This window comes from Myotis lucifugus, unplaced genomic scaffold, assembly GCF_000147115.1.
Source record: "Myotis lucifugus unplaced genomic scaffold, Myoluc2.0 scaffold_419, whole genome shotgun sequence".
NCBI classification, from domain to species: domain Eukaryota; kingdom Metazoa; phylum Chordata; class Mammalia; order Chiroptera; family Vespertilionidae; genus Myotis; species Myotis lucifugus.
The window spans coordinates 715,401-740,922 of NW_005871467.1; the positions used below are offsets into that span (position 1 = coordinate 715,401).

A 25,522-nucleotide genomic window follows, 5' to 3' on the forward strand; every position below is an offset into this window, starting at 1 on the left:
GTAGGACATTTGTATGTTTGTTGTTGTGTTTTTTTTTGGGGGGGGGGGAGAAAGAAGAAATGGAGGAGAAAAGAAGGAAGGTAGGAATAGGATCAAGATCGCAGGTTACCTTGGAAAAGACAGAAGCAGTTTTTCCACTGGTTGGAAGGAGGTAATACAAAAAAGCCTGGGAATTTGAATGTGCAGGAGGGACATCTGTGCTGCTCTCCTTGCTGACCATAAACCAAACTCTTCCAGGCTGCCCTTAGAAGGAGGAGCTTTTGTTGGCACTGCTGACCCTGACTCTTCCCTGAGGTTGCTGCTCCTCTTGGGGCTCCTTCACCAGTGACTGCTACCATTGCCACCGTGGTCTGGGCTAGGGCAGAGGAAAGCCACGTTCACCCAAGTACCCTGACCCAGTACCCAAGTGGGGACTGGGACCATTTCCTGAAGCCAAGAACACGGAAGGCTTCCTGGGGGAGGGGCTAGCCAAGCCAAGGTCTAAGAAGGGGCAGGAGTTGACAAGGCAAAGGGAGATTGGGTTGGGGAGGAGGAGAGTGCATTCTAGGCAGAAGGAACATGTGCAAAAGCCCATTCTTGAGAGGGCATGGGGCATGTTTGGGGCTGCAGGCAGTTCAGCAGGCTGGGTAGAGAGTTCCAAGTGTTAAGAGATAAGGAGACCAAGGCAAGATCAGGAAAGGTCTTGCATACCAGGCTGAAGAAGTTGAAATTTATTCAGAGGATTCAGGAGAGCCATCAAAGGGTTCTAAGCAGGGAAGTAGCCTGTGATTAGAACCACATCTTAGGAAAATGACTCTGCCTGCAGCATGGAAAATAGTTTGGAGGGAGACAAGACTGGAGGCAGGGAGATCAATTAAGAAGCAATTGCAGCCCAGCCAGCGTGGCTCAGCTGGTTGAACATCATCCCATACACTGAAAGGTTGCTAGTTCCATTCCCGGTCAGGGCACATGTCCAGGTTTCGGGTTTCATCTCTAGTCAGGGCTTGTACAGGAGGCAGCCAACTGATGTTTTACATCTATGTTTCTCTCTCCCTCTCCCTTCCTCAATAAAATCAGTAGAAACATTTTAAAAATTAAAGAAAATTAGAAAAGGAAGCAATTGCCCTGACTGGTGTGCTCAGTAGTCAAAGCACTGGTTTGAGCACCAAAGGATCTCGGGTTCCATTCCTGGTCAAGGGCACGTACCTGGGTTGCAGGATCCCCAGCTCCACAGTTAGGGCTCATGTGGGAGGCAACCAATCCATGTGTCTCTCTCATATAGATGTCTCTCTCCCTTTCATTCTCTCTCAAAGTCAATTTTTTAAAAATCCTCAGGTGAGGATTGAAAAAAAAAGCAATTGCAGAAACTTAGTTGATAGATGATGCTGGCTAAAATTAAGATGGTAGCAGAGGGAAGAGAGGGAAGTAGAGAAATTGAAAAGATATTGAAGAATTGAATGATTAGTGGACTGTGAGGGCTTAAGAGTGATAGAGGAATTAAGGATGACACATTTTCTGCCTTGGACACCTGGCCAGGTGGTGGCACTTCTTTGCTGAGATGGGGGAAATAGCAATAGTGAATACAAGTTAAAGGGGAATGAGTTCAGTTTGGACATACTGAGCTTGAGGTGTCTGTAGGATGCCCAAGCAAAGGTGTGCAATAGGCAGATGTATCAGGTTATATGTCTGCAGAAAGATCTGAACCGTAAATATAAATTTGTGAGTTATTGGTATTGAGTAGATGAAATTACTCAGAGGAATTGAAGGGAGTAACCAAATGGAACCCTGAGATAGGCCCTCATTCAGGGGACATAACTGGGAAAGGAGACTTTCGGAGACTTAAAAAAGAGCAACCAGAAGCGAGGAGGAAAATTTGGAGTTTCGTGAATCCAGATAATTTGCTTTGCAAAGTAACAGCTTGATCTAAGGGGCATTCCATTCTATCTGGTGTTAGCCTCCTTCCACATGGGCAGGCCACCTTTTACACCTGCTAGCCAACAAGAGTTTGCAGATTTCTAGGTATTCTCAAGTTCAAATCAGAAGAGGACCCCCCTCCTCTTCCCCACTTTGCATTTCCTGGCCTCTTTCCTGGATGAATGACTCTGGAAATCTTACCCTTCAGAGAAGACCTAGCACCCTCTTCACAGGCAGATCTTGCCTTACCTTTTCAGATTGTACCCTGAGGGAGATACCTATCAGAATACAACAGGATACCCATAGCCTCCATGCAAGAAATGGACACACAGTAACAGGCAGGGAAAGAGTGGTCTTTATTTCTTAACAGGCAGTCAAGGAAGAGACAGTAAAGAGTGGTTTGCAGGGAGACCTGGGTTCAGTTCCTAGCTCTCCTGCTTACTAGGTGAGTATCATTTGTCAAGTTACTTAGTCCTGCTAATATCAGTCTCTCACCTATAAAATGAAATAATTATGCCTTGTGAGGAATAGATGATGGCGTTGCATAATTCGTCAGCATGCCCATTTCTTATTTGTTAAAGAGGGAATACCTTCACTCACAGGCCACATCTAGGCTGGTCCGTGAGGCATGCTTCTCTCTGACACAGTGTCAGCACTCCCATCCCTCTTGTCTCAAGTGCCCCTACTCCCAGCTGGGAGAGAACCAGCAGCCTGTATGAGTCTTTGCCAAAGTCATTGACTCCTCTGAGGACAGACAGCAGAGGAGACTACACCTCCAGCAGCCTTGAACTGCTCTTGTTTGTCACCATGGCCTAAGAGAAGACTACTCACTCATCACTGACGAGCTCTAACTCCTATGGAAGCCAAGAGTGGGCCAGCCCTCTGCATTTTAGTGGCAGATTCTACAGGGAAAATACGATTTTTTCTCATTTATTTCAGGGCAAAGGGAAACAACATGATTATTGTGTAATATTAGGAAAACACATGAACAAAATGCAGTTGTGAAAGGACCAGATTCTAAATGGGTTGTCAGGCTGAGGGGGAGGCTGTGTGCGGAGGCCGTAGGAGGATACAGAACTACCTCAGACTGTGGTTTAGGAGTCAATCAGAGGTACAGTTCAAAGGACGAAAACAAATTCTTACTAGTGATTTTTTTAGTGATTCCAACAGCACTGAGAGCAGAGGCTGCCTTTTGAGCTAGGCAGGGCCCTCACAAAGAAATCTATTTCATCGGGGAACTAGAGAATGACTTCGGTCAGGTGACACGCCACTCGGGACAAGTGTGAAGTGGGGAAGGCATGCCCAGAGGTCAGAGAACGACTAGAGATTTAGCAGTAAATGCCGACTATTGGCTAAGGGCAGGCACTTCCCGCCACACATTTCAAACCATAAGACTTGGGTCAGCTTCTCTGACCTCTCCATCAGTGCCAGCCATGTACTAGATGACCTTTTCGGTGTCCTCTAACTCCAAAGTTTTGATTTTATGATTCTAAGTTTGTTTGACTTAGTTCCTAGGCTTGATCTACATGATAGTCCCAAATGTACTCTTTCAAAATTTTTTATTTTAGGGCTCTCTAGCCTCAAATTATCTCAAGCAAACTAGTAAGGCAAGAAACTTTGAATTGTAGAGATGAGACTAAGAAAAGGGTACTCAATAAATTAAAGCATTCTTCCAAACTTATCATGAGCTTCGTTTCTTGTGAAGTTACTACATTTTCATATGGAAATGTTTTGTGTATTACAGTATTTTGAAGCTGCGGATACGTAGAGGCTGAATATAAAGATTGAAATTGTAATCTTTTTCTAGATGATTGTTCCATATGTAAATGCATAAGTTGAGTACTGCAGTGCCTCAAATTCCCTTTAGGCCCACTCATAACATACCCTAGTCCTAAGGTTACATAAGCTGTGGTCATGATACGATTATTTTTTCCCTGGGAAAAGGGTAAGTTCCTAATTTTCTCGTTTCTATCACAGTTTTGCACCTGCCAGTGTAGAACCCAAGGAAAAAGGAAGGCGAGGCAAAGCAGTTCACTTTGCTGAAATTGATGCTTCAGACAGGTATCCGAATTTCCCAACCACGATGGCACCTCTCCGCAGAACGGGTTAGGCCTTTACAAACCTGAAGAAAATGTGATTCCCCTTCTACACTGAAATGCAAATACCCAGCAAGGAAAGAGCATGCACTATTTCACAGTTATGGTGGGAGTTACAGATCCCTATAAATGTATCTCTGTGATAATTTGCCTATTGGCAAATTTTTAGCTTTTTATTTTATTTTAAAAAATATGTTTTTATTGATTTCAGAGAGAGGGAGGGAGGGAGAGAAAGAAACAGCAATAATGAGAATCATTGATTGGCTGCCTCCTGCATGCCCCCTACTGGCGATGGGGCCTGCAACCTGGCATATGCCTGACCAGGAATTGAACTGTGACCTCCTGGTTCATGGGTTGACACTCAACCATTGAGCCACATCAGCTGGGCAATTTTTAGCTTTTTTAAAATCTGAAAATGTTCTTACCTTCAGCAAAACCCAAGCATGAGACTTAAACTCTTGTTACTTTATAGTAAAAGCCTCATGTACCTGAGGATAGATTAAAATCAACTAAAACCTTTCAAAGCACTACTAGAGACTGTTATATTCTAAAACAGGTTGACAGATAAACGACTTGCTTCAAGAGAGGCCAAGTCACCTCAAGCCTTAGAGAAACGAGGCCAGCAGGGCAACGTTACACTGAATGATGTTAAATGTGAGTAACTGCTTCCTCATCCTTACGTCTTATCCGGTGTGAACCTCTCAGGCAGCTCTTTGTTCTTCTTTCAATTGTCCATCTTTTTTTTTTCTTCTTTTTTTTTTAGTTGTTGCTCTGCTTTTGCTACAAGAGAGTGAGATGCAGCGGCTCTGTTCTTTTTCAGCATTTATGAAGTATGTAATGCTTGTGAGACATTTTAGATCTTTTATCCTTTATTGTAAAGTAATTATATCTGATAAGTGATGACAAATCTGATTTTTGGAGAAAGGCCATGGGGCTGGCTCTATGCATGCCATCCTCTCAGGAACCAGGCCAAAGAGAGGACGCCAGAAGTCCCAGGAGCCCACAATAAAGTCCCAGGGCAAGGGATGCGGAGAGCATATCGGTAGATGAATATGCTGATGTTTCCTGAGATCTCTGCCCAAGTAAACTACTTACTCTCAGATCCTTCTGTCTCAGGGTTGGTTTCCGGGAGGACCCAACCCAAGACAGGTAGTTATTAATATCCTGTGGAAAGTCTGCAATGCTCACCTTCATCCTGCTCTCAAGTTACAGTTAAGGAAAACATGCCCATTTGGGGTTGGAAAGGAGGCAGTAAAAGTCTTGTAAGATTATTTAGAAAGAAAACAGCGACTTCTAGTATAAAAGAAAATGAGAAAGGATTGTAAATCAGTGCAATCTTTTTGGAGAGCAAGATTTGTGAAACTTTAATATGCATATAGAGTATGCCCTAGCAATTTCACCTAGCTAGTTACCCAGAGACATGGTTACTTGGAAAATCACTGCAGTAATGTCTGTAATACATATCTTTTTAATCCTCCCCAAAGGATATGCTTTCTCATTGATTTCTAGAGAGAGAGGAAGGGAGAGAGAAAGAGAAACATCAGTGTGAGAGAGAAACATTGATTGGTTGCCTCTCGTACATGCCCTGACCAGGCATTGAACCCACAACCTAGCTATGTGCCCTGACTGGGAATGGAACCCACAACCCTTTTGGTGTATGGAATGACATTCCAGCTAACTGAGCCACCCACCCAGGGCGTGTCTAAATATCCATCAATAGAGAGCTAATTACATAAATTATGAGACGTAGAATACTTTATTCAGCTGTTTAAAAGAGTGAGGATGGGGGTGGGCTAGAAGGGGTTAATGGGGGGGAGGGAGGCATATGTAATACTTTCAACAATAAAGATTAAAAAAATAAAAGAGCGAGGAAAATCTATACATAGTATTATGGAAAGAGGTCCTTGCTACACAGATGCGAGTGACAAAAACAAGTTATAAAAATTTGTGTATATAGCATTATCCTGTTACAAAAATATTAAGGCATATTTATGCATATGTATTTGTATTGGTATATATGTGATTGTTTATGCTTTAGAACAAGCATGTCAAACTCATGGCCCATAGGCCGTATGCAGCCCACATTGAATATTTTTGCAGCCCAGCCAATATAATGGTATGTAAGAAACGTTTTAATAAAAATTTTGTAACTTAATTTTTACACTATCCTGTTATACGTAATTATTAATAAATACAATGTTCACTAATGACTGATACTATAATCATGTTGCATTCATTTCCCCATTTCTCCCCACTAATACTAGCAGCGAATATTTTAGCAGCTGATTGCCACATCATTAGTCTTGTACTGTCTTGTTTGGTGTGCGCAACAGGAAATATTTCACTTTCGGAGAACAAGAAAAATAGGTTTATTTGTGTTACGTTTATTAATTTGTGCAATTATTCAGTGTCTGGTAAGTTACTGTTCAAGAAAAATATTAATTTTTATTAAAATGTTACATTATTTTATGTTAACGATTACTCATTTATTTCAGCCCTTTGTATTCAACATGTCTCTATCGAAATAAACCTACGTTTCTATGAAAATTGAAGCTTTTGGTTTTTTTGCGGCCCACATAAACTTAAACCTTGTTTATTTGGCCCATGTTAGCCTTTGAGTTTGACATGCTCATAGGAAGTTAGGGAAGGATTCATAACAAACTTGAATAGGATGGTGACAGAGGGGTAAGAGGAGAGGAGAGAACTTTTTACTTGCTACATTTTTGTATCTTTTTTAAACAATGGGAAAATATTATTAGTATAATAAAAACGTTTTAAAATTTAAAAATAATTGAAAAGTAAAACATCAATTTAAGTTATCAATTAGCAGAATTATAATTTCATGTCTGACCTTCCAAAAAGTCTTGTTTGAAAAATTCAGATTTCTTACACCTTCAATAGATTTCTTACATTTAATAGAATTTTTTTTATATATTTTTTATTGATTTTTTACAGAGAGGAAGGAAGAGAGATAGAGAGTTAGAAACATCCATGAGAGAGAAACATCGATTAGCCGCCTCCTGCACACCTCCCACTGGGGATGTGCCCGCAACCAAGGTACATGCCCTTGACTGGAATCGAACCTGGGACCCTTCAGTCCACAGGCCGATGCTCTATCCACTGAGCCAAACCGGTTATGGCCATTTAATAGAATTTTAAATGGGAAATCAATTGTATGATAGATATGATGACATGTATTCCTACTTATTATGCTGTGTTCATATATGTTTTTGAGAAACTTAGGTTTGAAATATGTTAGTGTTAATATCTTTTATTTTCATCTCCCAAAGGAATAAGAATCTTGATCATTTCCTCATGGCATTATTGTACTATTTATCTCATTACTTGGAAAAAAGCTCACTGGAAAAGAAGCCCAAAAGCTATATGGTGTAAGTAGGATTTTGTAATGTGCTTTAGAGTTTTACCAGTATTAAAATGAACTTTTGTCTGTGGTGAAGAGATGATGGAAAATTTTAAATCTTTGTAGTAAACAAAAACATTTTACATGGGAGGAGTTCACCAGTTTTTAAAGTTCCCTGAATAACTCAGATGGGTATTCTGGTAAAAAAAAAAAATTCAAATAATATAGACCAGCACTGCCAAATAGGAATATAGTTAGAGCCATATATGTAATTAAAAGTTTCTAGTAGCCATATTTTTATATTTTTAAATAAATAAAAATAAACATTTTTATTGATTTCAGAGAGGAAGAGAGAGGGAGAGAGAGATAGAAACATCAATGGTGAGAGAGAATCATTGGTCAGCTGCCTCCTGCATGCCCCCCACAGGTGATCAAGCCCACAATCCAGGAATGTGCCCTTGACCGGAATTGAACCCGGGACCCTTCAGTCCCCAGGCCCGACACTCTATCCACTGAGCCAAACCGGCTAGGGCTCTAATAGCCATATTTTTAAAATGTAAAAACATACAAGTGAAATTAATTTTAATATATTTTATTGAACCCAATGACCCAAAAATAGTATCATTATAATATACAGTCAACATTAGGTAGTTATTGATGAAATAATTTATGATGAAATTATTGATGAAATAATTTACTTTTTTTTGGTAAGTCTTTGAAATTTGGTATCTACAACATATCTCAATTTAGATTAACCACAGTAAGTTTTCTCTAGCCACATGTAGCTTCATGGATACCATATTGGACAGTACAGACATAGATATTGTTTGTATGCTTTTTTGTGCTTACAAAGTTCTTGCTAAAAGGTTTGTAAGTGGCCCTGACCGGTTTGGCTCAGTGGATAGAGCATCGGCCTGTGGACTGAAGGGTCCCAGGTTCGATTCTGGTCAAGGGCATGTACCTTGGTTGCAGGCACATCCCCAGGAGGGGGTGTTCAGGAGGCAGCTGATCGATGTTTCTCTCTCAGCGATGTTTCTAACTCTCTATCCCTCTCCCTTCCTCTCTGTAAAAAACTCAATAAAATATATTTTTTAAAAAAAGGTTTGTAAGTGTCTAGTAAAAAACTAAGCATTAAAAAGTTTAACAGATTTAACCAAAATAGTATTTCATATCACAGGAAAAGAAACCCCACAAAATTTCTTAGGCTGCTTGTGGAGAATTTAACTGCTTTAGACAGAGGTGACTCAGAGCAACACACAGGGAAAGAATCTGGAACTCAGAATCCAGAGCAGAACAATGCCTCTCAGGCTTGGTGACCTTTCAAAAGCCATGGAACTTTCCAAGTGCCCAGCCTGCCCTTTGCCAGTACATGTGGAACCAACCCAGTGATTTAGCTGTTAGGAATGCTGGTAGAGTCATTAATCTACTGCTGCGGAATGTTTTCAAAATGCAAAATCCTTGTATACAACCAAGCAGTCTGATTTTATGGATAGATAAATATATCTGGACAGCAGTTTTGTAAAGAACCAAATAAATAATTCACACACTGCTGCTCCATTTAAGCCATCATAATATGCAACATCCATGTTATTTCAGGTCTGCATTTCAGAGCAGGGCATCCAGAGATCATAAAGTGCTTCTGTGGGAGCAAGCAAAGGGGCTCAAGCCGACTGTGAGCTCAGAATGGTTGAGGAGTCTTACTATTCCCAAAAAGAAACTCATTGGACTTTGGTGGCATGTTAGCTTATATGTTGTAAGGTGTTTTCTCTCCTAATTCTGAGGAATATTGTTAATCTAGCAGAGGTATTTGTTTCATTTCTTAATTTATGGAAGTAGATAACAGAAGAAAGGTCTCATAGTTATTTTAAAACTTATTAGAACACAGTGGTATAAGGTAGGCTTTCTTAGAAGGACTCAGTTACAGATGATAAAGAAAAAAACAAGTGCATTCTCTTTTGAGCACGCCCGTGCCTTCCCCAACCTTCTTTTCTCAGGCGTGTATTTTTGCTTTCTTTCTCCTAAGCCCAAGGGTTCTCAGGAGACTTGTAAGCAGGGGAGCAGCGGGCAGTGACAACTCACCGGGACTAACTCCCTGAACCTGTCTCCAAGGGCCCTTCTTTGCCTCTATAACTTGTTTCCTGAGTCCATACAGCCCAGCTGGCTCACTTCTTCCGCCTCCGTGACTTTCCTTCCAAAAGGCCAAGGCAGCCTCGCCTAGGCTCGACCTTCCTCATGTTTCCGAAGGGTCAGCGCAGCTCCGCTAGGCTCCTCCTGTTGCTATGATCTTGCCTCTTCTAGCTTAAGATCTTCCTCTGTTTTACTGTCCCCAGCTTTAATAAACATACTCTTAAATAAATAAATAAATAAATAAATAAATAAATAAATAAGACTTAAAATCATTGATTCTATGGTGTGATTCTAAACAAAATTATGGTAACTTCATTTTCAGGCTTCCAGTAGTCTGTTGGTTTACTTATTATAATAGAAATAAATATAGATTACATTGAGATATGTGGACATAAATAACTTTAAGGAAAAAAATTGATTTTAATCGAACTAGTGAGGTATAACATAGGGATAATAACAGTACCTGCTTCACAGAGTAATAATGCATATTAACTTAACCCAGTGCTTGGCACTTGGGAGGAAGGCCTACAAATTGTGAGAGAAGAGCAGAACAGGAGGTGGGAGGATAGCAAAGATACATTTGTTGGTTTTAGATGATTAAAACCCCTATTTCCAGCAGAAGAAGCCTTATCCCCATTTTACAGAAGAAGAAGAAACTAAGGCTCGGAGAGGTTAAACAGTGGGCTGGAGATGGCATACCCTGTAATTGCTGGACCTGATATTAGAACCCAGGTCTGTCTAACTCCAAAGTCTGTGCCCAAACCACTGTGCAGAGTGCCCACCACCTGCTACCAATCAACTCTGCTCACTTTCCCACAGTTCATTCATTTATAATCAGGAATTACAGTATATAGATGTTGATGTGAACAAAACTGACTCCATCTCTGTATCCCTGCTTTTGTTTCTCTTCAAGTTTCCATGCTGAAAACTCTGACCTAACTAGTCTCCACCAGCACCAAAGCCTCAGTTAATGATTAGCTGTGTCCTGTAAACTTACACAATCTACACTAATAAAAGACAAACATGCAAATTGACTGTACCTTCACTATGCCTTAAGCCACGCCCACCAGCCAATTAGAATGACTATATGCAAATTAACCCAACCAAGATGGCAGCCGGCAGCCACGGAGCTGGAGCAAGCAGGAGGCTTGGTTGCCCCAATGATAGAGGAAGCCAAGCTTCCCTCCCGCCTGCCCTGGCCAGCTCTGAGCTCCTCTAAAGGCTACAAAGTTTCAATTATAGAAGGTAAATAAATCCCAGAATAAAAAGAAAAAGAAAAAAAGGAGAGGCTGGGAGCTTCTGTCGCCGGGGGGGCTTGGCCAGCCTGAAAACGGCCCTTAGCCCCTCACCCAGACTGGCCAGGAACCCCAGTGGGGACCCCCCACCCTGAAGGGGGTGTGGCCAGCCTGAAAACAGCCATCAGACCCTCACCCAGGCTGGCCAGGCACCCCAGTGGGAACCCCCACCCTGAAGGGGGTGTGACCAGCCTGCAAACACCCATCAGCCCCTCACCCAGGCTGGCCAGGCATCTCAGCGGGACCCCCATCCTGATCCGGGACACCCTTCAGGGCAAACCAGCCGGCCCCCCCATGCACCAGGCCTCTATCCTATATAATAAAAGGGTAATATGCAAACTGACCCTAACAGCAGAACGACTGGGAATGACTGGTCACTATGACACATACTGACCACCAGGGGGCAGATGCTCAATGCAGGAGCTGTCCCCTGGTGGTCAGTGCACTCCCACATGGGGAGCTCTGCTCAGCCACAAGCCAGGCTGATGGCTGCAAGTTCAGCGGTGGTGGTGGGAGCCTCTCCCACCTCCTCAGCAGTGCTAAGGATGTCCGACTGCAGCTTAGGTCTGCTCCCTGCTGGTAAGTGGACATCCCCCGAGGGCTGCCGGACTGCCAGAGGGATGTCTGACTGCCAGCTTGGGCCCAATCCCCCAGGGAGCGGGCCTAAGCCAGCAGGTGGACATCCTCCGAGGGGTCCCAGACTGCAAGAGGGCATAGCCCGGGCTGAGGGACCCCCCCCCCCCCCGAGTGCACAAATTTTTGTGCACCGGGCCTCTAGTGTAATTATAAAGATTCCTGTCAGTAAACGGCCAGAATGGCATAGCAACCCCGATAAATATCAAACTAGGTGTTGGCATCAATTCTAAGCAAGTATCCACCAGGAGATATGGTTCCTGGCTTGTACTACATTCTTTGTCATGTCAGTCATTAGGAGTTCAGCTGTACTATAAAATATTGGCTGTAGTAGCTGTCTGATGGCAGAGGTTTGCTATGCAGACCTAGACCACTGGATTGCCTGTCTGCCCCAATTTTGCCCCTTGTAAGTAACTTAGCCTATAGTAAATTATATTATAGTGGATGGACTTGCCTGCTTCATTTTTTAGTCTTAAGATACCTCTGTGGTTCACTGGTTACTGTACCTCTACTCCTCTGTCAGACATACAGTTTCTGAACAAAGGCACACTTATGTATGCAGTTATTTTAATGTATGCAGTTTTAAACATGTCACAAGTCTTTTTTGTTATTACAGTCTTTATAATTATAATTTTAAAGAGAAAGGGAGGATATATATATATATATATATATATATATATATATATATATAATCAATGAAGAGAGAGAATCATCGATTGGCTGCCTCCTCCATGCCCCCTACTGGAGATTGAGCCCGAAACCTGGGCATGTGCCCTGACTGGGAAGAGAACCAGTGACCCCCTGGTTCATGGGTCGATGCTCAACCACTGAGCCACTCCGGCTAGGCCATAATTACAATTTTTAATGGTGGCATAACATTCCATCAATTCAATGTATGTTACTGACTTACTGATTTACCTATTAAGAGACAGTATAGTATAGTGGTTAAGGGTATAGATTTTGGTGCTTGGCTTAAATCCCACAGGAGTCATACATTAAGTTAAATGCTATGTTAAGTACCTGGCTATATATATTTTATATATTTTTGGAACTTCTAGTTTTTCTGGTAGATAAAAGATAAATAATGATTGTATTGAATATCTTTATGCATTAGATTTTTTCCTAATTTTGGAAGATTAAAAAAAATTCTGGGAGAGATTATTGGATCAAAGTTTATGATCAATTGTATGGCACTTGAAATTATTATCAATTTTTTTCCAGAGGATTATATCTGAGCTTGTTTTAAATGCCAGGTTCCACCCTACCCCGACCTACTGAACCAGAGTCTTTGAGAGGGGGTGGCATTGGGAATCTGCACTTTTAGTAAGTAACCCCAGGCGATTCTTACATATATTAAAACTTGAGAACCATTGGCCTAAAAGTCTCAAGGTTTTTCTCAACTTTGCTTTGTTTTGTTTACAACAACAAAAGAATATTAGCTACTGGCAGCTCTGGCAAAGCAGCGGTGAACGGTGGGGGTGGGGGCTACTGAAGGACACAGGGAGACAGGCCAGTGATGGCCATCGGGGCGCTTGCGGGGATGTGTGTTGGGTTATACGAAATTTGGGCATTTAAAGTTGGAACCCAATTTGTCTATTTCAGAAACTTATTTTATTTCAGCCACTCACAAGCCTTCTCATCACATATGATAATGATTTGTGCTTTGAACTATCCATATTATTCTCAACCCCCCACAGCATATCCTCATGTAGTTAGTCTAGTGGTTAACATCAGAAGAGGCAATAATTTTTCCCTGTTGTTTAGAGTGCATTTCTTTGGTTTAAATCTTTCTGAAAATTAAAAGGCAAGAAAAATGCTGCCTGGCCGGTATGGCTCAATGGTTGAGCATCAACCCATGAACCAAGAGGTCACTGATTCGATTCCCAGTCAGGGCACATGCCCGGTTTCAGGCTCAATCTCTAATAGGGGCCATGCAGGAGGCAGCCGATAGATGATTCTCTCTCATCATTGATGTTTCTCTCTTTCCCTCTTCCTTCCTCTCTGAAATCAATAAAAAAAAATTTTTTTTAAAGAAAAAAGTTAGTGACACCTTTTCCATAGCAGTCATTGGAATGTATTGTGGACAATATTGTTCCCTTCTATACTGCAAAAACATTTTATTTTATTTTATTTTATTTATTAAGTTGATTGGGGTGACATTAGTCAACATGAACATATAGGTTACAGGTGTGAGTTTCTGTGTTACAAGATCTGTATATTGCTCTGTGTGTCCACTACCCAAAGTCAAGTCTTCTCCTGTCACCTTACTTTAGGCCTCCCTTCTCCCCCGACCCCCACCCCTCTGGCAACCACCATACTGCTGTTTATGTTCATGAGTTTCAATTTTATATCCCACATATAAGTGAAATCATATGGTTCTGTTTCTGACTGACTGATTTATTTAGCATAATGTTCTGAAGGTCCATCCATTGCAAAAACTTATAAAATTAGGCTTCAGACATGCTGTAACCCAGGGGTTCTCAACCTTCTGGCCCTTTAAATACAGTTCCTCATGTTGTGACCCAACCATAAAATTATTTTCGTTGCTACTGCATAACTATAATGTTGCTACTGTTATGAATTGTAATGTAAATATCTGATATGCAGGATGGTCTTAGGCGACCCCTGCCAAAGGGGTCGCGAACCACAGGTTGAGAACCGCTGGTGTAACCTAAGAACAGGCTGTCTTTTTTTTTTTTTAATTTTCTTTTTTTATTTTATTTTTATTTATTTATTTATTTTTTATTTCTTAAAGTATTACAAAGAGTATTACATATGTCTCCTTTCCCCCCACCCCCTTGACATTCTCCTGGCCCCTACCCCCCGGTGTCTTGTGTCCATTGGTTATTCTTATATGCATGCATATAAGTCCTTCCGTTGATCTCTTAATCCCCCCCCCACACCCTCCCCAGGCTTCCCACTGTAGTTTGACAGTCTGTTCAATGTTGCTCTGCCTCTGCATCTACCCCTGTTCATCAGTCTATACTGGTCCCCATTATCTGTCCCAACCTCACTGGAGCAGTCCCAACCTCACCGGGACCGTCTCAGCCTCACCGGGGCCGTTTCAACCTCACCGGGGCCAAAGAACAGGCTGTCTTAAAGTTCATTTGCAATTCAGTTCAAACTGGGGTGTTTTCAAGGGGAAGAAAGGTTATTGTAATTAATGCCAAAGTGTCAAGAGTAGTAGTCCACCGATGCCTGCTTAGCAAACACAGAGGTGCAAATAGGCACACATTGAGCCCTAGCCCTTAGTATTAACATCAGGAACCCAGGGGAAGCTCAGGTGGGAGTTTTAGCAAAACAGCAGGGAAGTGGGCTGCTAGCTGCCTCAGAAACCAAGATAGGTAATAAATTAGGACTGCCTGTATATAAAATTAAGATTATGTGGCATAAAGTATAAAGAATCTATAAAAAAGTGAAACCAGCTGACATGGTTCAATGGTTGAGAATCGACCTATAAACTAGGAGGTCACGGTTTGATTCCCTGTCAGGGCACATGCCTGCGTTGCAGGCTCGATCCCCAGTGTGGGGTGTGTAGAAGGCAGCTGATGAATGATTCTCTCTCATTATTGATGTTTCTCTCTCTCTCTCTCTCTCTCTCTCTCTCTCCTCTCTGAAGTAAATAAAAATATATTTTAAAAAAGTGAAAATTCACCATAAACTTGAGATGATGGTGACAATGATAAATATCAAAGGACTTTGAGGACCTCTGCCACAGCTTGAATAAAACAGATGAAAGGATAAGTCGGATATGTGGACTCACTTGTATTTCCTTCAAAATAGTTTATACTTCTGGCTTTCCATTAATTAATATAGGCATTTTCCAAAATTAATCCAAATTATCATTTTTCTTTTCAGGGGCCTTGTGGAGAAAAAAGAGATGGAGCTGGTTTTAAGTAAGTTAGAAGCGGCACAGAAATACTTGGCACAAAAGTACTGTGTCCTTGTCCTGGGCTTGGGAATGCCCGATAAGCATCACATGTGCTGTGGGAAGTAAGTGCACACCTAGGATTTCATTCCATCTTCATTTGTTTGTATATCCTCATCCTCGAGACTCTTAAATTTGACTTTTGGTGCCCTGGAGAAAGGTTCCTTTTTTTGTTGTACAGAATAATTGAGCTCAGCTGAGGCTCTGCCCCCAAAACATGTGATGTTTCTTTTGAGAAAGCCAAGAAAGTATGGGAAGAATCCCAGAATATTTGCTGATATTTTAATAACCATCTACTGCTTGGGTTTAAATATCTTTTCTCTCAGTCCTGACTGGTTTGCTCCAGTTAGAGCGTCAACCTGCGGACCAAAGGGTCTTGGGTTTGATTCCCAGCCAAGGGCATGTACCTTGGTTGCAGGTTTGTCAATCGATGTGTCTCTCGCACGTCAGTGTTTCTCTCTTGCTCCCCTTCCTCTCCTTTTCTTCCCCTTTCCCTTCTCTAAAAGAAATCAATGGAAAAAATATCCTCAGGTGAGGATTAACAACAACAACAAAAAAGTCTTTTCTCTCAGCATATATCAGATTAATGGAATCTTGCTCTCAACCAGGAAGGCTTCCTGCTGCCACACAAAGGCCACTTGGCTGCCTTGCGAGGGAGACCAGTGTTTGATGGGTGTATTGGGTGTGTCCCCTGTTTTGTTTTGATGCAACAACAGTTGTGGGTACAAGCTAGTGAGGTGATCCTGTTTGTGGGAAGGCAATTTTTAGCTAAGGATGACAGTTTATACACTACAGTAATTAAAACGTAAAAGCGTCTTGCCTGGCGGATGTTGCTCAGTATCCACCCATGAACTAGGAGGTCGAAGTTCTATTCCCAGTCAGAACACATGCCAGGATTTCAGCCTCGATGCCCAGTAGGGAGCATGCAGGAGGCAGCCAATTGATGATTTTCTCTCATCATTGAGGTTTCTATCTCTCTCTCCCTCTCCCTTTGTCTCTCTGAAATCAATAAAAATATATTAAAATGTTTTAAATTATTTTTTTGCTTTAGCTATGCTACTTTATTTATTTAAATTTATTGGGGTGACATGAACATATAGGTTTCAGGTGTGGGTTTCTATGTTACAAGATCTGTATATTGCACCGCCCACCACCCAAAGTCAAATCTTCTTCTGCCACCAGCTGTGAGGGTTTCCTCAAATAGGACTTGGGTTTATTGTTGTTTTTATTGATATATTTTCAGGTCAGGATCATTTTGTTTGTTTTTTTTTTGTTTGTTTATACATTAGTTTACCTGCAGTTTTACTTTCTGAGGTTTTCATTACCCGTGGTCAACTGTGGTCTGAAAATATTAAATGGAAAATTCAAGAAATAAACAATTCATAAGTTAAGTCGCACTCTGTTCTGAGTATTGTGATGAAATCTCATGCCATCCTGCTCCATCCTGGGATGTCAATCGTCCCTTTGTCCATCATCTCCACACTGTACATGCTCCCTGCCCATTAGTCACTGGTGCCTCATTCAGAAGGAAGAGCACACTACTGTCCCCAGGCTATTGATTGCATGGCATAGATTATATTTGCATGGCATAATGATATATTTCCACTTCTTTTTGCACCCAGTCACCATAACCATTGTTTAAAATTTGTTCCTTTTTCTTCATTTTAGACTTACCCTCTAGTTGCTTTATTTCTGTTCCTACTATCACCTCATGTTGCTTCTTCATCATCTTTCCACTCCCCCCGCACCGCCCCAACACTCACATTACCAGTAGCATTTGGAAGAATACATTTCTTGGCTGATTTATCCTGAATTTATAGTAATTAACCTTTGATAAAACACTCCAGGGTTTTTTTCTACATAATCTAAGAAGTTGGAGAAAAACACATTGGGACTCATTACCGATGCATCTTGCTAGCATTTATGTGCCTAAATAGTCTTGGGGCCACAGGGATTGATCCTGCAAAGGGACCTTTTGAAGATAAGGGTTTGCGTAGATCACTGAATATTTGAGCTTTCCTCTCAACCTAGAGTTGTGATCTGTTATATTGCAGGGAGAAAATATCAAATACACAAAAAGACTGGAAATTCTTTGAGGTGAGTCATTTATGTTTGGGGGCTTTTCTCTTGGATGTGAAATATGAAGTGTAGCAATAACTAATAGCCATTTGCCAGGTGCTTATTTATAGTGAATGCCCTTTTTCAAAAGGATGCTAACAAACTATATATTTTTGTCTGATTTTCCTTCTACAAAGTACGTGTATAATTTCCCACAGCTTTTTAGGAATGTTGAAAAATTGGATCGTCTAGTTTTACATCTACTTAGCAGTTTTATATAGACAGGTGGGAGTTTTTCGTATCATAGCTGTGGGTTGTGATTCTTGCCTGTTTTCCGTTGTAGTCCTTTTTTACTTTCTGTGCATATGTAGCTTGGATTGTTTTCCGACGTCAACATTTCTCAGAGATTGAGGAAGAAATAGGGAGGCTCTTTCGTACCAATATGTTCAATATTCCACGAAGGAAGCGTGAGGATGAAGAATCAGGAGGGGAAAAGAAACGCATGACATTTGTAGAGTTCAGGTATGGCCTTCTGACATTCCTAAGCTCAAGAATATTTCTAGAAAATAGGATGATATGAACTAAATGTCACTTTTATCCTCCTAGGAGAATGATGGCAAAACGCCCAGCAATTAAAACAGCCATTCACATGCGCTCTCCAGTCATGTCTACTCTGCTGCCGTCTCTCAAAGAAAAAGCTCAGAATGTCTTTGAGAGAAAGAATCGAGGCGGCGCGAGATTCCCAGCCCAGATGAAAAAGCACATGGAAGAGCTGGAGTCTGTGTCCATGCCAGTGTAAGGGCCCACGGAAAGAGGAGAGAGGGCCCGTGTATCGTTTCCTAGGTTGGGCCAGGAGGGACAGGGCCTCAGACACCATGCCTCTGCCAGAAAGCTGAGCACAGATGAGAGCACCATCTTCCTGCCCACCCTGCTCCTTTCCCCCTGTTTCCTCTTCAAGTAGCTCTTGGAACACCCATCTAGACTAGAAAAGGTTGCTAGAACATTAGCTAGTTCTAGTTTGGACACATGAGTAGCAGACTTTATAAGGCTGAGGTTTTTCCATTAGAAGACTCATCTTTGGGAAATGTGGGAAGGACCGGTACAAAATCTGGTTTGGGGCTGAGTTTTTGACCCATATTTAAGACCACAGTGGTTCAGGGAAACAGGGAATGCTAAAAAAAAAATAAATAAATAAATAAAAAGCTGTGTGTACACGCACGCGCGCGCACACACACACACACACACACAGCCATACACCTTAGTCTTTGGCCTTACTGCTTCAGCTATACCAATAATTCTTTTCACAGAGTTGGCATCTTGGGGCAGCCTCGATGTCTGTTCAACCCCCATACTCTTCTCCCCCTTGAACCAGAAGAAAACATGAAATCGCCCGCGAGACAGTCTTTCCTGATAGAAAAAAATAACGTAAGGATTCGGGATTCACTGGACTTGGTCACGAAAACACTGTCCTCTACAACAGCATTCTCTAAATAATCTGATACATTCCGTTTCTGTAATTAAGTTTGCTTTGTCATTTATTTAACTCCCTGGCTTCTATGTGACTAGAGTAACATATCAGGACATTTAGCCAGTGTTCTAGTGGACTAGTGAAGAAATATTCTTTTTGTTAATTTCTAAGTTCATTTTTACTTTATGACAAAGTGTCTTTGGTATGTTTGTAAAAAAATTTTATAAAAAGGAAAATTAAATATTTTAAACATTAAATCTCTTTGTATGGCTATATTACTGGCATTAAAATTAAAAGTATATCTGATTCATTTAAAAGCCTTTTAACATATATGTTTCATTAATTTATTTATTCATTTAACAACAAATAGGGATTAAGCCCCTGTGCCATTCAAAGCCTTGTGTTGGGTTATGTAGAGAGAGCAGATCATCAAGACGGAGACCATATCCTCCAGGTCTGGGTAGTAGAAAGGATGAATGTAAAATCCGTACCTGTTCACAAAACAATATTGAAGATGACAGAGGCCAGAAAAGAGGTTAACACTGGTGCCCTGAGGACAGAGCAGAAGAGCAATCACTTCCGGGGGGACCATGAGTGTTCTGGTTGGAATTTGGTGTTGCAAGGAGCAAATGGCACTAAAGAGGGGCTTCCACTCAGAGGAAGAATGCATGCAAAAGCAGAGATGAACGAGTGTGCCCTGTGGCCGAGGAATGGCACGGGCATGATGTATGTGAAAGGGTGTGGTGGAAGAACAGGCTGGAGGTTCAGCTGAGTGTCCAGCTAGGGAGAGGAGGGATGCTGTTTGGTAGGCAGTAAAGATTAGGCATCTCTAGTGAAACCAGTTCACTAGGTGGAATACAGAGCTGCTGATTATATAATGTTATCCTTTTAAAAGTCCTGTAGGAGTTTAGCCAAGTAAAACAACTGGACCGAATTTACCTTTCTGTGCCACAACTTTAAAATCCTTTTAGCATTTAGCTAAAAATTCATTCATTTCATAGAAAAAACTGGATACCTTTCCCAGATTTAATACCTGGAGCAGAGGAGCACCAGCTCCAGCCTATTGGTCATGTGGGGCAGCTTCTGTTAAACCTACTCTGTCTTCACTCTCATCCTTTATTATCCAGGTTAGTTTCTGTTACTCCTGTTAAAACTGCAAAGTTTTAATCAAAATCCTGGATTATAAGTTAACCCTTGCTGGAGTTTTTATTTATGTAGAGAATTTGGTTATAAGGCACTCTGTCATAACACATTTTTATCTACAACATGTTGACATGGTTTGTTTCATTTTTGTTTCTTGTCTTTGCTATTTTAACAAATAGAGCCTGGAAATTGTGAGACTTTTATGCTGTCTTTACTAGGGCACTGGGCTTTCTCTGACTCCTCTCTAAACTGCAAAACTTTGGTGTACCTCATTTATTAATGCCTTCATTTGTTTATTCATTATTTCACTCTACAATTACTATATCCCCACTCTGTGCTATACACCATGTTTGGTGCTGGGAACTCAGTGTGGAAAAAATATAGTCACCTCTGACTTGGAACTGACAAGTCTTGGGGGAAGACAAACAAGAAACAAATATTCAGATAATGAATTAATTGTAGTGGTGATGAGTGTGGCAAAAGAGAAGAGAATGCTGTGAGAGTATATAACCAAAGACTTGCTCGTATGTGGGGGATTGTCAGAAAAAGGGAAAGTCATCCCTGAGGAAGTGACATTGAAATCTGAGACTTGAGGACACACAGCAATTAAAGAGGTGGAAAGTGAGTAGGGGAATATTCCTGACTGCATTAGCTATCTATTGCTGCATAACAAATAACCCCAAAACACAGTGGTTTAAAACAGTAACATTTATTTGTTATCTCACAGTTTCTAGGGATCAGGTATCTGGGTACATCTTAGCTGAATCCTCTGACTCATCATCTCTCAAAAGCTTTCAAAGTGTCAACTCAGTCTGAAGCCATCTAAAGGCTCAATTGGGGTTGATCTGCTTCCAACATGACTGAAGGGGCTGTTGGCAGGATTAAGCTCCTTGCAGGCTGTTGGCCTGAGGCCTCGGCTCCTCATAAGCTATTGGCCCAAGGCCTCCCTCAGTTCCTTGCCATAGGAGCCTCTCCATAAGGAGCTTGTAACATGTCAGTTGGTTTCATTAGAGTGAAGGAATACGAGAGGGAGAGAGAGAGTGCAAGCAAGACAGAAGTTACAGTCACAACCTAATGTTAGAACTGTGCCATCACTTTTGCTCTGTTCTATTCATTAGAAGCAAGTCACAAGCATACCTCCAGGGGAGGGGACCACACAAGGCTGAGAATAGCAGGAAGTGAGGATCATTGGGGTCCATCCTAAAAGCCAGCCTGCCACACTGGCAGAGGAAACATGGCAATCTTGAGGCTGGAAGCAAAGTTCCTTCAGGTTGTGGATAAGGCTTTTGTGATGCAGAGAGGAAGGATGGAAGGAGGAGATGTGGCTGGAGAATAGGCAAGAGCCCTGTCCTGGAAGGTTCTATAAATGCAGTAAGGATTTATCGATCCATGAGGCTTGCTGCAATTTGATTGTTCGGTTCGTGCCTTGCACAAAGGCATCAGCGAAGGGCATGGATGGGGTGAAATCCAAACACATATCTCAGCCTGATTCTAGTTCTCTTCAGAGGGAGTCCCTATTTGTAACTCCCAAATTAACAGCCTTAAATGGGAACCCTTTGATGGTTTTTAAGTAGGTGCATCATTAAAGCTTACCAGGGGGGTTCTCTTTTTATTTAGAATATTCAGCAATTAAGAGAATGAAAAGACAAGCTACAGGCTGGAGAAAATATTTGCAAAACATAGCTGATAGAAAACTTGTATTCAAAATATAGAAAGTACTCTTAACATTCAACAATAAGAAAACAAACAATCCAATATAAAATGGGCAAAAGATATGAACAGACACCTTACCAAAGAAGATACACACATGACAAATATGCATATGAAGAGATGCTCAACATTCTTTGTAATCAGGGAGTGCAAGTTTTAAAAGCATGAGATAATATTACATACTTATTTTAAAAAACAACGACAACTGACAATACGAAATGCTGGTGAGGATGCTGAGCAACAGGAACTCATTACTGGTGAGAATCAAAACGATGCAGCCACCTTAGAAGACAGTTTCGAAGTTTCTCAATTTATGTTTCTTATTCACATCCTTTGCTTATTTTCCTATTAGTATACTCTACATTTCTCTTTCTTTTGTTGCTTTGTCATTCTTTGAAGAAATTGCAAAGGTTTCTATGAGAAAAACAGGTTACAGAAAAGTTGAATATAGTAATCCTTGTTCAGTGTAAAAAAAACCTTAGGAAAGTACAAAGAAGAAGAAGAAGAAAAAGCTCAATCTCACCACCAGGCTAGCTTATAATTGTTAATGTTTGTGAGCCTTCTTTCAGTCATTCGTGTGCATATTCATCCAAACAAAAATGGGGTCATGCGCATATTCTTGTTTGCAGCCTCTCTCCTTCACATAGTAATATGTTGTGAACATTCTCCTTCATCTGAAACATGATTTTAACTGCTCTGTGGTATTTAGGGTGTGAATATATCACAGTGTCCTTGCCCAATCTCTACTTTCTTGTCACACACATATTGTCACTCATACTACTGGTTATTTTCTTAGGATAAAGCCCTGCAAAGAATATGCCTGGGTCACAGAGCACACTCATTCTCAAGAGCTTACTATTGCCCAGTCTCCTCCCAGAAGGCTGGCCCCAAGGCACACCACCTCCATCTGTGTGTGAGAATGCTTGCTTCCCATCTGGGCATTATCATTTCTTTGAGTCTTTGCCAATTCTATGGTAGTGAAAAATGGAATCGAATGCTTGTTCTACTTTATACTTCCAATTAACAGTAAGGATGAATACTTCTTTATATTGGCCATTTGTGTTCTTCTTTTGTGAATGACATAACTTATTCATACCCTTTGTTTATTTTCCAAGTAATATACTCTATAATTATCTTCTTTTATTGCTTTGTCATTCTTTGAAGAAATTGCAAAGGTTTCTATAACCTTTTGAACAGGTTACAGAAAAGTTGAATATAATAAAATCCCATGTGTGTAAAAAACACATATATGGGTAATAAGTCTGGAAGGAAATAACTAAATTATTAACAATGATTCTTTCTGAGAAGTAGGATTATGAATGATTTTTAAAAACATTTATTTGCCTACATGTTTTTTTTTACAATATACATATTTTTTATGTGTCCCTGATTTCCTGCATAGTGGTGACATCTAGTACCCACTCCCACCCAGCAGTACACAGGTACCTCATGCCTATGGACAAAAGATGCAAATAGGTAATTAGCCACAACAGGAGAAACACAGCTCATGTGAAGAGGTTTTCATTGTCATTACTAGTTGGAAGTATAAATGAGAACATACAATTCCATTTTCACTTATGGAGTTGCAAAGATTCCAAGAAACAATGATGTCTAATGCGGGCAAGTGGGTGAGGAGTAGGCATTCTCATACACTGATGGGAGAGTGTGGTCTGGTTTGAGTCTTGTGGAAGGCAGTTTGGCAGTGACACATGACCTTTTGAACTTATTTGTGTATTTATGTAGGGCTGGTTCAAATATCTGGCTCTTTGATGCCAATCTGTAAGGGTGTTATCCATTATTGATTTAAGACTTATTGAGGGGTGAAACTATGTCATTCCACCCAGCTCTGCGACCTGCTGGACATTTCAGAAGTGCTTTGGAGGAGGAGGATGAGAGTGATAAATAAATAATATATATGCATCATCTTGAATTTGTAAGTAGCCATCAGTCATTTATTGATAGTCTGCTCCATGCTCAGTGCCTTGCTAGGTCTATGCCGGACTCAAGAAGTATAAGGTGGAGTTTCTGCCCTCAGAGCTGAACTACGGAGTCAGGACAAAGCTCAGTAACAGAATGAGGGAGCAAGCAGGTAAGACTGTTCCGTGAAGTAGAGTCTAAGCAGGGCTCAGCAATTAACCAGCTCAGAATTATCAAGGCAGAAGTAATGAGCTCCCCAGAGAGGAGGAGCTCACATCTCATTTCCAGTGGTCACTCCATCCTCCTCCTGCACCAACGCTCTGATGAACACCTACTGTGCAGCACAGCTGGTGCATCTGAGTTTGCCTCTTTTTCCTGGCAGGCAGTGATTTCTCCTTCAAAGTGTATCTCGGGGGAACCCAAATAGTTGATGAAGGAAAATTTCTCTATGTAGAAATATGCCAGGTAATAAATGTAGAAGGTCCCAACCACTCTTATGCTAAGAAATGTTACGGTGTTTTGTCATTTCCTGAGGATGTATTTAATTATCCCATAGTAATTATGTATTTTCAAATCAATTTGTCATTTTTTCCATTTACTCATTATACATTCTGAGTCACAAGTATGTGTGTACAAATTCAGACATGGTTTCCTCAGGGAAATTATATTTTTTATTATCTTTATACTAAAAAATAAATAAATGGAGAAGGAATAATAGAGTTAGGATATTACCATCTAGCAAAACCTTAATGGAATAATGGGTCTAGGTATTGCTCATTGGTGGCAGTGAGAGACATCTAGTCATAATGTGCCCCCAATGGAAATATACATCAATGATGTGTTCCTGGAAAAAGCAATGACACCCAAATCAGATCGAGATTCTAAATCTAACATTGGATTTGTAGGAAATTCAGGGAAGAAGGAACATGTTACATAATACTACAGGGATTCAATCAGAAATTTCAAAATGGGGAGAACTCTGAAGAAAAAAATTATCCTACTCTTCAAAAAGTAAGGGGGTGGGAACAGGAAAGGGAAACCTTCAGGTTAAGAAAGAAACTTAAAAGACGTATCAGTCAAATGCACTGTATGGACCTTACTTGGATCCTGATATATACATTTGACCCTTGAACAGCACTGACCTCCTTGCAGTCAAAAATCCCCATATAATTCTGCATCCACAATCCCAACTATGGATAGAAAATACTGTTTTTGATTTGAGGTCTGTTGGATCCACTAATGTGAAACCCAGGAATATAGAAAGCTGACTATATATTTATTGAGAAAAATACAGGTATAAGTGGACCCATGCAGTTCAATCCTGTGTTCAAGAGTTAAATATATATATAGTTTTATATATATATATATATATATATATATATATATATATATATATATAATAGCATGTACATAGGTAATATCAGGAAAATTTACTACTAAGTGGATATCCTATCTAATAATAGACAAACATGGTAATTGACCGTACCTTCGCTATGCCTCTCATTGGCTAATCAGCATGATATGCAAATTAACCGCTAACAAAGATGGCGGTTAATTTGCATACGTAGGCTCCAAGCGGTGGAGGGAAGACTGATGGTGGCTCCGGCCAGAGCAGCGAAGACGGAAGACTGAAGGCGGCTCCGGCTGGAGTGAAGGCCTGGGTCCCGGGTGCCGGAGGAAAACCTGTGCCAGCAGCCAGGAGAAGGGAAGGCCTATTGCATGAATCTCTTTGGCAACAGGCCTCTAGTTTGATAATAAAGAATTATTGGTAAATTTGTTAGATGTAATAATGTTATTGTTTTGTACCCCCACCCCTTTAGAGGCACAAACGTAAATATTTACAAAAGGGGGGATGAAAGACAGGCAATCGAAAGGAAGATGAGAAAAAATGAG

General features: G+C 40.9%; 1 protein-coding gene across 2 annotated transcripts in view; it reads left to right on the forward strand.

Moving 5' to 3' along the window:
• PPP1R36 (protein phosphatase 1 regulatory subunit 36) overlaps positions 1–19,116 on the forward strand; it is a 22,616-nt gene extending 3,500 nt beyond the window's left edge. Inside the window, exons 2-10 of one of the 2 annotated variants that reach the window (XM_014467907.2) lie at positions 3,871–3,954; positions 4,546–4,643; positions 4,753–4,819; positions 7,280–7,378; positions 15,264–15,398; positions 17,388–17,430; positions 17,735–17,913; positions 17,998–18,186; positions 18,699–19,116. In XM_014467907.2, coding sequence (XP_014323393.1) covers positions 3,871–3,954; positions 4,546–4,643; positions 4,753–4,819; positions 7,280–7,378; positions 15,264–15,398; positions 17,388–17,430; positions 17,735–17,913; positions 17,998–18,186; positions 18,699–18,885 — 1,081 coding nt within the window. In that variant the 3' untranslated portion in view covers positions 18,886–19,116. The remainder of the gene's footprint in view (positions 1–3,870; positions 3,955–4,545; positions 4,644–4,752; positions 4,820–7,279; positions 7,379–15,263; positions 15,399–17,387; positions 17,431–17,734; positions 17,914–17,997; positions 18,187–18,698) is intronic. The other variant, XM_023743922.1, reaches the window with a different exon arrangement.
• Positions 19,117–25,522: the final 6,406 nt, after the last annotated feature.